The 17464-nt window shown below is 42.1% G+C and overlaps 1 protein-coding gene and 1 long non-coding RNA gene across 7 annotated transcripts in view; one reads left to right on the top strand and one right to left on the bottom strand.

Annotated features, from left to right (window-relative positions):
• Positions 1-407: 407 nt before the first annotated feature.
• KMT2A (lysine methyltransferase 2A) overlaps positions 408-17464 on the bottom strand; it is an 80864-nt gene continuing 63807 nt past the window's right edge. For all 6 annotated transcript variants that reach the window (XM_043480725.1, XM_043480726.1, XM_043480727.1 and 3 more), the window contains 9 exons: positions 16774-16854; positions 15815-15879; positions 14422-14592; positions 13441-13515; positions 7877-8051; positions 7609-7716; positions 6456-6539; positions 5852-5981; positions 408-5393 (listed from right to left, as the gene is read on the bottom strand). In XM_043480725.1, coding sequence (XP_043336660.1) covers positions 5118-5393; positions 5852-5981; positions 6456-6539; positions 7609-7716; positions 7877-8051; positions 13441-13515; positions 14422-14592; positions 15815-15879; positions 16774-16854 — 1165 coding nt within the window. In that variant the 3' untranslated portion in view covers positions 408-5117. The remainder of the gene's footprint in view (positions 5394-5851; positions 5982-6455; positions 6540-7608; positions 7717-7876; positions 8052-13440; positions 13516-14421; positions 14593-15814; positions 15880-16773; positions 16855-17464) is intronic.
• Positions 10774-11867, top strand: LOC122449217. Its single transcript, XR_006271926.1, has 3 exons — positions 10774-10820; positions 10923-11042; positions 11825-11867. It is a non-coding gene; the product is annotated as an uncharacterized LOC122449217 (long non-coding RNA).

Raw genomic sequence — 17464 nt, 5'->3', positions numbered from 1 at the left:
AAAGTAAATCCCATTTCAGCTTTAAGGTGGAGTGGAGCCAAGAGAGAGGGTACTGTCCATTTCCCAGAAATGTTTTCTTTATACTCACAGATTTGGGAAGAAATTGTTAGAAGCCAATGCCTGACTGCTATGGATGAAGACTGGGTATTTGTAGGAAGTAAAGGAACTAATCTTTTGTTCTCTTGACCCCTTCCTCACATCCAGAGTTAATTAGGTCCCAAATATATATCACTGATGAACAAGAGAAGAAAATATGATTAAGAGAGGCAGTGTAGAGTGAGGCCTGACAGAAGGGAATGATTTCAAGATTCCACCTTAAAAGAAAGGACTGTGGAAGGGATTTTGTAATCAGGTCATGGGCCACAGCCCTCCCACCTCAACCAAAGCCAAAAGAAAGTTCAACCATGTGCAGCAATAAACTTGACATGTTTATTAATTAAACTATCACTTAAATAAAAAAAAGTGCATAGAAAATAAACATGTTTAAAAACTCCTTTTTTTTACAACTATGTACACTTTTTACTTTTACATTCAGTCTTTCGTAGACAGCTTTCAGCATTATTATTTTTTGAACTATTAAAGTATTTTCCTTCTTCCCTGTCACAGGGAGTTAACACTGATGGACTTTAGACACATTTTTTTTCCTTTTTTTTTTTTTTTTTTCTTTTTCTCTAACCAGAAGCTTGGAAGAACACAAGGGAAAAAAAAAAACAAAACCGAAAGATCTGTTATACATGATAAAGTTGTCAAGAAATGTCTTATTCCTAGAAAAGAAGCTTGTCATCTGTTGAGCTTTTGAAACAATTATTCAACTACCTGTATTTACTAAAGAGACTGTTAAAAGTTCAATAAAAGAAACACCACAAGTCTATTTTCTTGGTTGAAAGACAGAACTAGAGTACCTCGGAACAAGATACCAGGAAAGCACAGAACACAATTTTCCCCTAAATGCAGGTGGTAACCCCAACATTCATAACCAAAAATAGAGAAACAAGGAGTACAGGTACTGACTGGCAACATTCACAGGCAGAAAAAAACCCAGGTGACACCATTTCTGCATTTCTCTCTGATCCCGGGAATGGACTGCTTTGCCATCCCCTTAGAGTTGGAGTCTCCTCCCATGTGGGGGGATCAGAGGAGCGCCAGACTGACAATTTCCTGCCACTACTAGCAACTGTAACACAATCCTTATCTATAGTGTTAAGAGAATTAAAAGCCATGGACTGAACTAGGCTTTGTTACATGGTGCATTACTATATTAGTTCCTATATATATCATATTTATATTTATTTGAAAACCAAAACAAAAAAGTTGCAAGGTTTCAGAGTGTGAGACTTGACTGGTATTCATGATTCGGCACAAAACCATCTGCTCAAATAACCTTGTATTGCTTTAAAATGAAGGAAACGAAACATAAAATTACACCCAGCCCTTTGCAATGACCCGCTTTTCCTTTAAAAAAAAAAAAAACACCAAAAAACCCACAACTTGATTTCTATTAAAAAAAAAAATCCCAAATCAAACTTAACATCTGACAAGGTTTTGACCTTTAGTATTTTCAGATATTCGATTGAACGTCAGTCCTTTAGAAAGATACATTCATTAGAAGGTTTTTTTTTGTTGTTTTTTTTGTTGTTGTTGTATTTTTTTTTTTTTAAATCAAGGGAGCTGCATGGTGCTCACAGCATTGGCCGGGGGGGGTTGACAGAGGCAAGCGGGGTGGCAGAGTGGATCCCGGCAAAGGAGTCTGGTTGAAAACTTTTATATATATATATGTATATATATATATATATATATAGCTGCCAGGGCTTCCCCCTTGATTCTGGTTATTGGTCTAAAAACAGGAGGGGCTGGGCTGGAGGTGGTGGACGGTAACAGAGGGAGCCAAAGGGACCAAGTTCCGGCCAAAGGGTCAGCGCCATGCAGCTCCTCTGGTTACACAGTTGTCACTGGCCACCAGGAAATGCAGCCACAACAGGTTCTAGCAGCAAAGCTGTACGTGAGCTGGCTCTCTCACTGAGAACTGACCCGGTTTGCAGCTGTGACCCCTTAGGGGTTTGGGGTGCCCCTCAGGGGATTCTTGGGAACAACCCACCATGGTTCCTCAGGCTGCACTTTTGTGCGGAGATCCCCTTGGTCACTTTCACAACAGACTCAGAGGTGTCTTGGAGATAGCTATGCCGGTTTGGTTTTGTTTTTTCCCGCCTTCTTTCCCTCTTGCAGGGAAAACCTTAGCTTAATCCCCAAGTTGCTGGCAGGTACGCTGAATTTTGGCAATGGACTCAAGGCTGAGATCTAGGAGGAACTCCTCATTTCTGTGGTTGACAGGGAGTGGAAAGGCAAGGCAAACCATCTGCAGCTGGCAGGAGAAGGAAGCTGGGGGTCCCTCCCCGGCCTCAGGGTTTGGGGTTGGTAGAAAGAGATGAGGAGGGGGCTCACAGTACAGTGCGGCCTAGCAGGGCAGTCACTAGGTCTACTGAGCTGAGTTTCCCCCACTCCCGACTGGCCTTTGGGTCTTCCTCAAGGTGAATTCATGACCCGTCAGTGCATTAATCATTTCAGTAACAAATGCAGCTTAAGGTTTTTTTTTTTTTCTTTAAAAAAAAAAAAAAGAAAAAGGAATAAAAGGATATACAAAAAAACCTCACACAGTGCAATAATAAAGGAAACCAGACACCAGTGGAACCCCTTGGGCCACTGTATCTTGTTCACGGGCAAAAGGAGGAAGGGAGGTGAGGTCTGGGCAGACTGCTTTGCCCCAGGCCCCTGCTGGCACTTCTCTGAGATGACAGGGAGTCTCTGCCATCCTGGCCACAGTGCTGGGTTCCCTGCACAACAGAGAAAACAGTGACAGTGTTCCAGCAGAGCCACCAAAGTTCTTAATTAAGGTCACGGAAGAACAGGGAGCCCAGGGTGGAAGGCACAGCAGAGCCGTGAGTCCCGGGGCAGAGAGCGCTGGGCTGAGTCGTATTGCTTTGCTAGACTTCCTTCCGGAGGAATGGGCTTCTCGTGGTGAGAAGAGGCACCCCGCCCTCCACTGGACTACGCTGCTCTGAAACCTCGTGGCTGACAGGCCGAGGAGCATCTGCGTTATCGTGAGTGGTCAGACTGTGCTTCAGTTTCAATGGGCTGCCCCAAAAGAGGGCATGGGGGGACCCAGGGGGTCTTTGCAGGCGTGAGGACATGGTGGGCAGAGAGGGGGGGGACGAGGTGACCTACGAGGCAGATGGTGATGGAAAACATCAGGTTGCCATTCAGCTTGGTTGATAACTCTGGAAGAGGAAAGACAGGGAAGTGCTGGCGCTCACCTCTCAGCACTGGGCTGTGCCAGGAAGGAGGGAGAGAGGCGGGCAAGAGGAGGAGGAGCTGCTGTGTCGAGATCCTACCGCAGCCATTCAGGAGCTTTGACCAGGGAAGGAGGGGAGTGGCCCGATGGAGCTGGGGGCACCTTCCTTTTCCACTTATTGTCAAAGAGCAAACCCAGGAAACGTTTATGTCAACAGGGCACAAACAAGCTACACATTAAACAACGAAAAGGACACCTTCCAGGGGGAAGTTGGGCAGGAAAAACCAGACTTTGTGTGTACAGCTGAATATTTTCTCTAACTTCATCCTATGAAAATAAAAAATTATTAAAAACCGATCTTCTTTTAAATTAGGATAATACCGCGGTTTAAAAAATAGCCTTGTCATAAGTGCTTCTCCCTATGAAGTGCTTCTCATAGAAAAATATACAAAATATATTTACATTTATAAAACCTTAAATAGTAAACTGTAAACAGAACCGAGTAAAATTCAATGACTTAATTTAACAGGTTCAGGACACCGTCTTGGGGAAGAGAACAGAAGGAACATTTGATGCTGTTTTGACCACATCCTAAGGAGTAATCAGGGCAGTAGTGTCATTTCATTTCATTTGCTTTAGCCACAGATTTTGCACAGGTGGCAGAGGTCCCTCAATACAAGGTGGTCTAGTCCCCAAGTTTTGGGCCTTGAAATCTGATTAGTGTTCTGCCTTCAACTGGACACTGACCATTTAAAAATTAAGTCTTCCTATGTCTTAACAAGGGGAAAATAAAGTTACCATGTCCTAGGAATGGGACCCAGGGGTCATCCTGGTTGTGAAACTCTGACTGTTGCATGATTCAAATCCTATTTAAATAATCTTCCTCTTCTACATATATCTTTAAAACTCTCAGTGGAGCTTTATGAAAACATCTCCAAATTCTGTCTGGTTACAGCCAATGGCTCCTGTCCACTTTCCCACTGGGAGTGCTTACAGGCTCAGGGAACGTCTTGTAGGCACACCCTATGCCCAACAGGGAGTGTTCTTACCCAGGGAGTCGCTCTCCCCGACCACCCAGAGAGAACGGGAAAGCGGTGGGGTGCAGAACGGGGAAACGAGAAAGTGGAGTGAAGAGAAGGAACGAGAGGGAAGCCGCTCCTATTGTCTAGGAAGGTGACTGACTGAGATAAGGCTCATGGGGCTAACACTCCCGCTTAAAGCCCACAGGCTCAATGTTTGGTAATGAATTGGCACAACCCCAAGACAGCTTTTGACACCAAAGGTGCTAAGAATCCTGTCTCCCAACCAGAAGGGAACTGTCAACTGGGAGGATAGTAGGGAAAACCACCAGACCGTCTCTCTTTGTTCAACACACGGCTACAGGCTGGGCCCGGCTGGCAACCTGTCAGGTCTCCAACCAACCCCGCACCAGGGCTGTGCCTGACCCCTCGCTTACAGGTGCTCGGGAAACGCCACGACGAGGATGGCAACTTCTGAGGCGGTGCTCAGGCCAATCTCCCTACACAACTAACCCTCTACAGGCTCCTTCCAGGCAAGTCTGCCAGGGACCCCTTCTCCCACTTTTTTAACGGCACACAATCAGAGGGGCCCCAGTAGAAAGCCAATCACGGATCTTTTCTTCTAGACATCTCTCTCCAGGACTATGATCACATGTAGAATGTGAATATGGGACCCAAGGGAGCCCAGCTGTCACAGAGGCCCCTCAACTGTGCCCGCTCAATCCTGGAATACCTGGCTGCTGGCAAAGGCCTTCGGCATCGCTGTGGAGGCCCTGGGTCCTAGTACTCCGATACTGGGGAGGAGAGCAGCTTTAGTTTAGGAACTTCCGGCATTTCTTGGCACCACAGTTGCAGGGGAGCTTGTTGCTGGCATCCTCGATGGGGAATTTATAGTCGTAAGTGAGTTCCTCCCCTCGGTAGATCTTGCGCATGGCAAAGATGACAATGTGCTTCTGCCCATCGATGTTGATGACCCGAGAGTAGCAGTTGGGCTCACATGAGTGGTTGATGAAGCGGGCGGCGTTCCCGTGCATGGTAGCGTCCACCACCTCAGAGTCATCGATCCGGAACATGTAGCAGCCGATGCCCTGCAGGAAGGAGGACAGAGAAGAGCCTGGCATTGATTACAGCTCAGGCTGGACAACACCCAACCTTTTTCTGATGTGATCTTAGCCACTGACGAACAAAGTTCCTTCTGGTAAAATTTCTGGATTTCTCCCATCTTTCAGGATGCTTCCATGAGAAATTCCTAGATTACGGGCACTGGACCACAGATTTATTAACGTCTCCACAAGAGAAACCTACAGCTTGCGTCACAACGTGCTTTCGATCCTGGGATCCATTCAGACAAATCTTCAAAGGGTATCTTTGCGTGCTAATCCCTAGAGTGGACTGGGCCCACCACAAATTCAGAGATGTTAAAATGTAATAGAACAGTGTCTAATTAATAAAACACACAAACTCCTCTGGGGTCTGGGGGCCATCTGTGTAGGTGACGGCCCCTTTCTATAACCAAAGAGCTGGAGAGTGCAAGCGTGCGGCTCACCTTGCTGTCATAGTACTTCTCTCTCTTGTCAGTCTGGATGGAACGGATGACATTGCCAGCGTACTCAATCACCATCTCACCTGCATCAATGTTTCTCTTACAGAAAAGCCCCCGGCCATGGATGGGAGACCTAGGACATAAAGATGGAAAAGACATCAGCTGCCGATTTTGCAAATAAGGTTAAATGTGTGAATACGTGAATAAAATCTCCAGGTCTATGAAGAGATTTACTGGTCTCTATTTCTATTGGTTCTATTCAGTAGAATCTCTTGGTCTCCATTTCTCCAGGAGAGACAGACACTTGGGAAAGAAAAGCTGGACCCACCTGATTTGAGTGAATATACTAATCATTCTAACAAATTGCTAAGGATTAAAGATTTCTCCATTCCATAACCGACCAGAAGTAGCAGTACATTAATGCTCACTGTGTTAAATTCCTTGTTCAACACAAGGAGCTCCAGGATCCCAGGACATCAGGTTCAATTAGTAATACTGATAAAAACCTCACTTACTGAATGAAGGAGGTGACTTCAGCATTTGGTCCACTCTGATTTTGGAAAACTTCATTAGTTTTCTAGAGTTCTTTCTATAATTTTAGCCATACCTGTAGACACCAACTGCCTCCTTAGAAGTCTTTTTTAAGTGCCGGAAACGCATGGGCATTGGTAGATCCATACTAGTTGCCCTCCTAAAGAAAGAAGGCTCGTTATTAATAAATTCTCTTTAGGAAATCACCAGTTTTGAGTCTTGGATCGAAGAGTCCTAGAGCATGTGACTACACTGTGTGTTCAATGCTAAGCCTAACAAGTGCCTTATAAAAATTTATCGTTGCTTAGTTGCTAAGTCATGTCCCACTCTTTTGTGATCCCATGGACTGTAGCTCGCCAGGCTCCTCTGTCCATGGGATTTCCCAGGCAAGAATACCGGAGTGGGGTGCCATTTTCCTATTCCAGAGGATCCTTCTGACCCAGGGATCAAACCTGAGGCTCCTGCATTGGCAGATGGATTCTTTACTACTGAGCCACGAGGGAAGCCCACCTTATAAAATTATGCCTATAATATGTTATATATGAAGCCTATGGTGGTACACCCAAAGCTGACAGAGTATACCATAGCTGAATAAAATATACATCTTATAGTTATTTGAGCTTCTCCTCTGTTAACATATTCCTCTCTCTTTGCCAGCCAGCTACTGCTACTTCAACACAAACTATATTCCTCTTCTTAAATACTACTTGGGATATTCTGATCCAAGCAAAACTGGAAGAGACGGAAGCAAAGAATATTTCTTTTTTTATCTTTTAATATAGTTGATTTACAATGCTGTGTTAATTTCTGGTGTATAGCAAAGTGATTTTACTTTATATTCTTTTACATATTCCTTTCCTTTATGGTTTATTACAGGATATTGAATATGGTTCCTTGTGCTATATGGTAGGACCTTACTGTTTACCTATCTTATATATAGTAGAAGTTTGTATCTGCTAATCCCAGACTCCTAATTTATCCTTACCCCCTTTCCCTTTTGGTAACTGTAAGTTTGTTTTCCATGTCTGTAAGTCTGTTTCTGTTTAGTAAAATAAGTTCATTTGTATTGCATTTTAGATTCCACATAATATAAATGATATTGTATGGTATCTGCCTTTTCCTTTCTCACTTCACTTAGTATAATCTCTAGGTCCATCCATATTGCTGCAAATGGTATTATTTCATTTGCAAAGAGTATTTCTGATGACCCCTCTCCACTCCAGACTTACCGAGCTGACTTCAGCTGTACCTCCTCCTCTTCCTCATCATTGGGGTTGTACTCAGGAGGCTGCCGGTGTTTAGAAGCCAGGAAGTTAAACATGTCAAATGCTGACTTCCTGGAGCCAAAAGATTAAGATATGTTTAGAGAGACAGTTTAGTAGAACCAGTGAAGGACAGTATTAACAGGAAGTCTCAGAGGTTAAGTGGGAAAATAATTATTCCAGTAGACAATAAAATCAGGACCCCAAACTGCTTAAGGAAAAGAACAGAACTTGCCTCAGGTGGACTTCAGCCCTGGCTGAGCCGTGAGGGTTCAGTGGGGGCTCATTGGCCTCCTCTGGTTTGTGGAAACGGAATTTGTAATTCCTACAGTGCTTGGCACCAGACAGTTGCTCAATCAGGAATACAACAGCGTCATGGAGAATCCCCAGCATCCGCAAACCGTTCACACCTGTAGGATCGAAGGCACCAGGGTAGTGAGGAGCCCAGCCAACAGAAGCCACATACAATCACAGAAATGCCTAAGCTAGGGAACAACTCTGCCTGAGGCTGCTCAAGAGTGAATTATATAAAGATGAGCTAGAAATGAGCATTAGGTAGCCAATAAAATAATGTGGATATAGATACATATGGAAAACACTTGTGACAGTGAAAAAAGCATGCCATCAAATTCTGGACGATCTTCCTTTCTATGGTTCTATGTACATGGGAAATGCTGTGGTATTTCATTACATGGTCATAGTGACCATGAATTATGAGACGAGGCAGGAGTTACTAGCCTCATCTCAAGGAAAGTAAATCTAGATTCACACCTAAGGTAACCTAGCTAGTGTGACAGGATTTGAACCTTGGACTGTGTAACTCTAACTATGACTCCATTTTTGTTTATAGGTAATGGAGTACCTCAGAGAAGGCAATGACACCCCACTCCAGTACTCTTGCCTGGAAAATCCCATGGACAGAGGAGCCTGGTAGGCTGCAGTCCATGGGGTCTCGAAGAGTCAGACATGACTGAGTGACTTCACTTTCACTTTTATGCGTTGGAGAAGGAAATGGCAACCCACTCCAGTGTTCTTGCCTGGAGAATCCCAGGGATGGGGTCGCACAGAGTCGGACACGACTGAAGTGACTTAGCAGTAGCAGCAGCAATGGAGCACTGGATTCTATAAGCTCATACACATACACACAGGCACCTCACTAAACTCTATAAGGAATGTTGGCAAACCCTAACAAAGAACTCTCTTCCATGTTATCACGGTGAATGTATGGAGAAATACACCCAATAGCCACTTTGTTTTACTCTTAAGTCTTAATCCACTAATGAGCACTTCTTATTTCTTTTTATTTTTTTATTTTTATTTATTTTTTTAAATTTTTTTATTTTATAAAAAACAACATTTATGTAAGTCTGCTGGCAAGGCTTTCTGAAATGATTGTCTTCCTTCATTAACGAATGGGACAGAGTAATAACTGCCATCCCTCTTTTTGACACTAGCAAATAGCTAATTAAGCAAACAGTATTATTTTACGTACAATTATTGTTTTTGATTATTAATAGATAACAAAATAATAATGGTGTCTATTGTAGACAAGATACATATTTCACAGGCCTAATGGTGCTAGAATACATGTAATTCCAACAGACATATAGCTTATATAAAGCATATTTATAGAGATGTAACCCTAGTGTAATTTGGGGGCCTTATGTTATGTCTCAAAGGATATCTGTGTTTAAATGTTAACAATCACTTCTAGGAGGTGGAACCTCATCCTACCTTTGAATTTGTTATTGTGGTAGTTAATTTTTTCAACTTGTAAAATTTTACATCTTGGATAATTTTTCTAAAAAGGGAAAAGTTATTATTAGATGCCTAATTTCCACTTCACTTAAGAATATTCTAAGGGATATAATTTGGTTTTAGAGGCAAGCAGAAAGTTAAGTCTCCAGATAAGCAACATTCTTATGATAAAATTATTGTTCTGATTACAACTCAACCTATACAAGTATAAAACACAAGTTGACAATATAAGAGCTTAAGCCATAAAAGGCAATGACAAACATTTTAAATACATACATATATATATATATATATATGTATTTATTTATTGGGCTGCGCCGGGTCGTAGTTACAACACGTGGCATCTTCAGTCTTCACTGTGGCAAGAGGCATTTTTAGTTGCAGCAAGCAAACTCTTGGCTGCAGGATGTGGTATCCAGTTTCTGACCAGGGATCAAAGCTGGGCCGCCTGCACTGGGAGCACAGAGTCTTAGCCACTGAACTGCCAGGCGAGTCCCACTTTTTTCTCTAAAGAACACTAAGTTTCTCCCAAGAATTTCTTCCTACGCGTTTTAGATTCCTGTGCATTCCAACAGAAAAGCCATTAAAAAGATACTTATGGCTATTTTCACAAAATTCATTTTAAGGTTTAGTCTGAGTGTTTAACTCTGCATTTACTAGAGGGCTTACAATAAGATTAGACATTGTGTCAATAACAGGAAAAGAAAGATGAGTTATGCATGGTGCCTGTTCTCAAGGAGCCCTTGGCATAAGTAGGTACATTATGTACACAAACCTTGCAATGTAAAAGCAACCAGATAAATGTGCAGGATACAGTACTGTGGGAACAGACTAGTCTCTGGAGGGCAATTCACTTACTTGTCCAACAAATATTTACTGATCCCCTGCTGTATCACCTGCATTTGTTCCATCTACCCACTGTGGCAGAAAGAATCTTGGGAAAACAAAGGTGAACATAACTGGAAGGTACCTGAGACAGGAAGGTCTCAGTTTTAATGTCACCTCAAGAGACGTCTTTCCTGCCCACTCTATCTAGAAAAGACTCCCTGCCAGCAATTACCTATCCTTGTGTCAGCCTCTTTCATCACTCCATTCTATCTTCTTCAGAGTGACTGACAGCTGCCTCTAGAACATAAGGGTGTGAGGACAAGGACAAGGCGGTAGCCTGGGAGATGGATAATGATAGACAGATTCTGGATTACGGAGCACAGTGATCAGTGTGGTTCACTCCCAGCATCTACTACTTTGTTTTCTGTGTCTGTGTGTGCTAAGTCGCTTCAGTCATGTCCGACCCTTTGTGACCCTATGGACTATAGCCTGCCAGGCTCCTCTGTTCATGGGATTCTCTAGGCAAGAACACTGGAGTGGGTTGCCATGCCCTACTCCAGGGGATCTTCCCAATCCAGCATTTCCTGCAACAGGTGGGTTCTTTACCACTAGCACCACGTGGGAAGCTCCATGTCTGTGGGTCTATTTCTATTTTGTATATAAGTTCATTTGTATCATTTATTTTTTTTTTTAAGATTCCACATGGTGGCACTACTAGTAAAGAACTGGCCTGAAATGCAGGAGACCTAAGAGACGTGGGTTCAATCCCTGGGTCGGGAAGATCCCCTGAAGAAGGAAATGTTCACAGCACATTAGTAAGTGATATCATACATTTGTCTTTCTCTGTCCTCTCTTCCCTCTTAAAACAAAAATATCATAAAGAAAATTCCTCTAGGTACTCACTCATTTTCCTTTCCAGGACCAACTTGAAAGGAGACTGTTAGAGAGGGGGCTAGATACAGAAGAGCCAGGGTGAATGGAAGGTTTCCTTCCTCCCTAGATTAATTAAAATCTGTAACTGTGCTTGAAACTGCTGTGTGATATATTTTTACACTGCCTAAATTTAATTTGAAATCTAATACCAATGAATCTATTTCAACTTTAAAAAGAAAGTATAACAAAAACACAATGAGATACCAATTCATACTCACTAAGAAGTCTATGATCAAAAAGTCAGACACTAACAAGTGCTGACAAGGATATGGATACTGGAATCATTGTATATTGCTGGTGGAAATGTAAAATTGTGATGCCACACTGGAAAAACAATTTGGCAGTTCTTCATAAAGCTAAGCACAGAGTCACCATAAACCCAGCAGTTCCACTCCCACTAGCAGAATCTTACGTGTATTATCAATATTCAGTTCAAAGTGACCCCGGGAGAGGCCACAAATTTTTAGTTTTAGTTCACCCAATGACCACCACAGTTGGACAGGGCAGAATCTGTGAAACATATTTTGTTGCCCCCAAAGTATCTCCCTCACCAATCTAAAAAACAAAAAAGACACTATTCCCAAAGTAAAAAAGAAGGCAGCCCACAGAATTAAAGAAAATATTTGCAAATTACATATCTGATAAGCAATTATTATCCATACAGAACTTCTGAAACTCAACAACAAACAAAGAAACACCTTATGAAGAAATAGACAAAGGACTTGAATAAACATTTCTCTAAAGAAGATATATAGATGGCTGATAAGCACAAGAAAAGATGCTCAACCTCTCAAGTGATTAGGGAAATGTACAGAAAACAACAAGTATTGGTAAGGATGTGGAGAAATTGGAACTTTTCTGTATCACTGGTGGGAATGTAAAATGATATAGATACTGTAGAAAACAGTATGGCAGTTCCTCATAAAATTAAAAATAGAATCACTATAAGATCCAGCAATTCTATTTCTGGGTATATATCCAAGAGAATTGAAAGCAAAGTCTTGAAGAGATATCTGTACACATATGTTAATAGCAGAATTATTCAAAATATAAAAAACTGGCCAGCAGATTCTTTAGACCACTAGGGAACTTCATGTAACTTTTCATCTTGTAAAACTGCAACTCTATATCCATTAAACAGTGACTCCCTATTCTCCCCTTCCTACAACTTCTGGTAGCCACCATTATTCTTTCTTTCCATCTTTGTGATTTTAACTATTTGAAGCACCTCATGTGAGTGGAATAGTTCAGTGTTTGTCCTCTTATGCCTCACTTAGTACACTCAGCATAATGTCCCCGAGGTGCATCCTTGCGTGTTGCAGAACTTCCTTTTTCAGGCTGAATAATATTCCATTTAATGTATATTGTATTTACTTTATCAATTGATCCATCAGTGGGCACTTAGCTTGCTTCCCAACATGGGTTCAATCTCTGGTTTGGAAAAATTCCACATGCTACGGGGCAACTAGGCCCATGCGCCACCACTACTGAAGCCCGTGTGCCCTAGAGCTTGTGCTCCACAATAAGAGAAGCCATCACAATGCGAAGCCCGTGCACTGCAACTAGAGAGCAGTCCCCACTCGCCACCAGAGAAGGCACACACAGCAACGAAGATCCAGTGCGGCCAAAAACATAAACAAACAAATAAGATGAAGAAGTTATAGAGATGGATGGTGGCAATGGCTGCACAACAGGGTGGCTGTATTTAATCCACTGAAGTGTACACTTACAGATAATTTAAAATTATTTCTAATTAAAAAATTTTGTTATGTGTATTTTGCTACCATAAAAATTGTAAAAAAGAAAAAAAAAAAGGAATAAGTACTGAGGTGATGTTACAGTGGAGAAATCTTGAAAGAATTATATTAAATGAAAGCAGCCAGGCACAAGAGGCTATGTCCTGTATGAGTCACTTCGGCAGGAAACATACGAGTAGGTGCACCCAGAGAGACAGCGCTGAGGAGTGGTGCCAGGGGCTGGGGCTGAGGGGTGACCGCTAGTGGGGATGGGGCTTCTTTTAGGGATGATGGAAATGTTCTGGGATTACACAGTACTGATGGCTTGCACAGCTCTGTGAATATACTAAAAGCCGTTGATCTGTACACTTTAAATGGGTAAACTGTGTAGTATAAGGTTTATATCTCAATAAAGTGTGAAAAATGATTTTTTTTAAAAAAAAGGAGGATGATTTTTTTTTTGAGTAGAATCAACCCTGTCGCTTAGAGTCATAAGCTACCAGAGGATACTGAAACAGGCGGAAGATGACCTCTGCAGCATTACCTGCAAATGACAGCTGCTTCAGGCGGGCGTTCGACCGAGCCTCCTGGACTTTGTCTGTCAGTGACTTCCAGGCATCTGTAAGGGAGTAAGACACTCAGTTAAGTGTCGCTCTGCGATGCACCTGAAACTATCACAACACTGTTAATTGACTATACTGCAATATAAAATAAGAAGCTGCTCTTTTTTAGAGAAGATTTTCAGTCAAACATCTCAATACCAATGTAGTGAAAATATTCCCTGCTAAATCAGCTTTATGTTGTTTTTAGCTTAAATCAGTTCAGTGAATAAGAAAGCTGGGAAGGTGTCTCACCCAGCAGGGCTCCTTTCTATTACAAAGGATGCAAAAGCAGTGATGAGATGCCTATCTTCTGAAAATGACCCCTGATCCCTAAGCACTCATTTCCCTAGAGGGTAGTTTAGGCCCCAAACCTGAATATGTGGTATGAACTCTGCTCCCTGTACCCCTAACCAACACAGTACCAGCAATAATGGTTAACCAGGACTATGGGAAGGAGATCACAACCTCTCAGCTCCTTGTAATTAAGGGGTGTAACCAGAAAACCTTCACCCCTTCCACCTCTAACTTGAGTCTGTGATCTCTCTCCCCACGTTCTTCACTCAATACATCTTATACAGAACTTGCACACTTATTTTTTTGTTCGCTTTACATATCACTTTTATTAGTCACCCAGGCCTGAATCTCCAGTCACCTGACTCATCTCTCTCTGCCCTCTGTAGCCAAGCAGTCATGAATGTGTCCGTTCTTCCCTCCTTTCCTTTCCTCTCCTTCCAGAAGTGGGCTTTCTTACCTGACATCTCTACTGCAACAATACTCTGACTAGTGGCCTCTTGCCTTCCAGTGTCTCCAATCCAAACTGTCATATACGGAGCTGCCCGCATAAATGGTACTCCTACAGATCAAGTGCGGCCCTGGCTGAACACAGCCTGTGCTGTCAGGCCGACCTAATTTAACCCACTCACCTTCAATACTTTCCGCACATATCTGAAAGCCATCGTCACTTGAAATTTCAAAAACAAGTCCTTTCTTGGGCTTTTTCTCAGCAATGCTTTCCTTTCGCTTCTGTTCTTGCTGGAGCCAAAGCATCAGTGGAGAGCTGAAATTACTTTCTTCTTCCTCCGCCGTTTTAGGTTCTGTGAGGGAGAAAACGGGGGCCAGAGTGGATGCCACGGCACACATGTACGGAGTCCTTTACACACGTCATCTCTAAACCTAACAACATTTCACAGCTGGCTTTATCATTCCCATTTACAGATAACACACCTGAGGCTCAAAGAAGTGGAGCAGCTTGCCTGAGGTTAGAGCTAGAAAATGACAAAAACAAGAATATACACACATATTTTTACATGAAGTTATACTGTCTCTCTAGTGAGTTTCTATAATCACAATCTGACCATTTTACACTAAGTAATTGCCCTCAATAGAGTCAAAGCTAAAGAACAACAATGGTTAACATGTACGAGGCATGCTTCCAGGAACTTTCTATATTAACTCAGATAAACCTCAGAACAATTCAGTGAGGCAGGTGTCATTATTAATTTTAAAGGTGAGAAAACTGAGATGGAGAGAGGTCAAGGAGTGCAGGTTCATACAGCTAATGTGGTAAAGCTGGGATTTCAACCTACGTGACTCCAGAGTCTGCACTCAGCCACTACCCCTCATACTGCCCGCTGACACAGAGACGTATCACTCCCCTCTAGGAATCAGCAAATCAGCAGAATGTAACTACTGCCGAAACCCTATGCCCAAGCATCTTCTCTACCTGGTTTTCTTCCAGGAATCCCCTCAAAGGGAAAGGGCAAAGACTTATATCCAGAGCTCTCTAGTCTTGAAGTGACTACTTGTTTACCGATGAAATTTACCAGGACAGATGGAAGTTCTATGGAGATGTATCTGGTGTCATAACCTAAATCTGGCTATATTATATAGTAAGAATGGTTCTTGGTTTTCACTAGTGACAACTAAAGGATGGAGGCAGCTCCTTGTGAGTATTTATAGTATAGGTCTTAGTCTGCTGTTCTTTGGTCAATCACCTAAGATTTTTAGAGTTTTGACTTCTTTTTCCTTTAATCTAGAAAATCAATAGGTGTAGAAGGCAATTTTTTAATTTTTTTTTTTAACATTTAGTTATTTATTTGGCTGTGCAGGGTCTTGGTTGTGACATGCAGGATCTTTAGTTGTGGCCTGTGAGGTCTTAGCAGCATCATGTGGTATCTAGTTCTCTTGACCAGCGATTGAACCTGGGCCCCCTGCATTGAGAGCATGGAGTCTTAACCACCAGTGAAGTCCCAAGGTGATTTTTACAGTGCTTCTGGCTTTGAAATTCTGATTCTAACATGTTACCCACCCACATACCTGAATTTTCTTGTTCATGTGCTGGATTCTGTTTTGTCTGAATCTCAGGAAGAGCAGCCACTTGCCTACATGAAAACAAAACCAAACAGGAGATGCAATACCAGCAAGTTCTTCAATTCAAAGATAAAAACTGTCCACAACCTGCCATGTGGCTGTCAGTTACACCAGACATGAACCATGGATGCTTTGTGTACAACCTGCCCAAGGGACACACCACCACACTACTGTATGATACACAACATCAACTATCTTTTGAGAGATTCTTCCCCAAACACTGACATTAAGTTTCTGCTTTTGGAATTGTAGATTGTGTTCTTGAAATTCTTCTTATACCCTTAAGTGTCAGGAAAAAAAAAAAAAAAGACACTTGTTAGAAGCAGTTCTGGAGTTGCTTAAGTGAGCTAGCTGGTTTAATTAAAAACAAAAGCAGGCTGCGAGAGCCAGTAATCCACACCAGTTTTCACTTTTTAAAATTAAATAAATCATGCAAACAATCCAGATGCAGATCAACAGGAGACTAGTTAAATTACTGTAGAGTCTACACAATGGACCTGGAGGCAGTCATTAAAAAATGAAGTGGCATAGAAATATGTACACAATACAATATAATAGGTGAAGAAAACAAGTACAGAATGGTATGTACAGCATTATTCATTTTATGTAAAAAAAGGTATATACATATTCATGTGTACATCCTGTAAATCAATATGCACAGAAATGTTGGCATGAAATGAAAACAAATTATAAGCAATGATTACCTCTAGGCAATAAACTGGGAAGGGGGCAAGCAGGATGAATGTGGAATCTTTATTTACTATTTAAGTAATTCTATGGTTTTTTGCAAGCATGTATTAATTCCATTTTTTAAAAAAATCAGTACAAATCAGGAAGGACTATTTTCTAAAATGAGGTGGACAGAGCTGAGGGTTTCATCTTAGGTAACCAAGTCTTGTACTCACGCTGCAGGCTGCCCACACTCTTTCTGTGGTGACTGTTCCACACCAGCTGTATCCTGCTGCTCAGCCTCTGTTCCTGGAGTCCTGGAACAGAATCGTTTGGATCTTTTCAGGAAAAACAACAGTGAATATGTGCCCAACGTGGAGGTCAGTCTAAAGAAATGACTCTAACAGGATCACATAAAATGTATGGGCTGGGAAAACTAACCTGTGGTGATACAGGTCAGTATGTCTAATCTAGCCAGTGACTGCCTCGAGGAGGTACTGACTTAAGAGAGGACACCAGAAATATTTTATATTATGATCTAAATGGCAGCCTTGTGGGTGCGTACCTAGGTAAAAATTCACTTGTGTACTTTACATATATTTTAATGATAATGTTTCAGAAAAGGACACCAGGAGGATCTCCAACAGGTGGTTTTGCCCTCCAGACAGGAATAATCAATCATTCCTGAGTCTCCTAACTGAGCCTCAGCAAAAAGAAACATGAGCAAACCGTAGCACTGTTCTAAACCAGAGCACAGAGGGATTAAAGATGTGGTTCTGTTCACGGGACAAACTGCCATGAATGGAACTTAATATTACTCTACAAACTACCACTGTGAGAGAAGAAAAAAAAAAAAATCAAAGCCCAGAAAACCTGAGTAATGCAACTTGGGCAAAGGCGTGTCCCTCCCAGAAGACCACTTCAACA

Source organism: Cervus canadensis, chromosome 11 (assembly GCF_019320065.1).
Source record: "Cervus canadensis isolate Bull #8, Minnesota chromosome 11, ASM1932006v1, whole genome shotgun sequence".
Taxonomy (NCBI): domain Eukaryota; kingdom Metazoa; phylum Chordata; class Mammalia; order Artiodactyla; family Cervidae; genus Cervus; species Cervus canadensis.
This window is presented reverse-complemented; position numbering and strand designations above follow the sequence as displayed.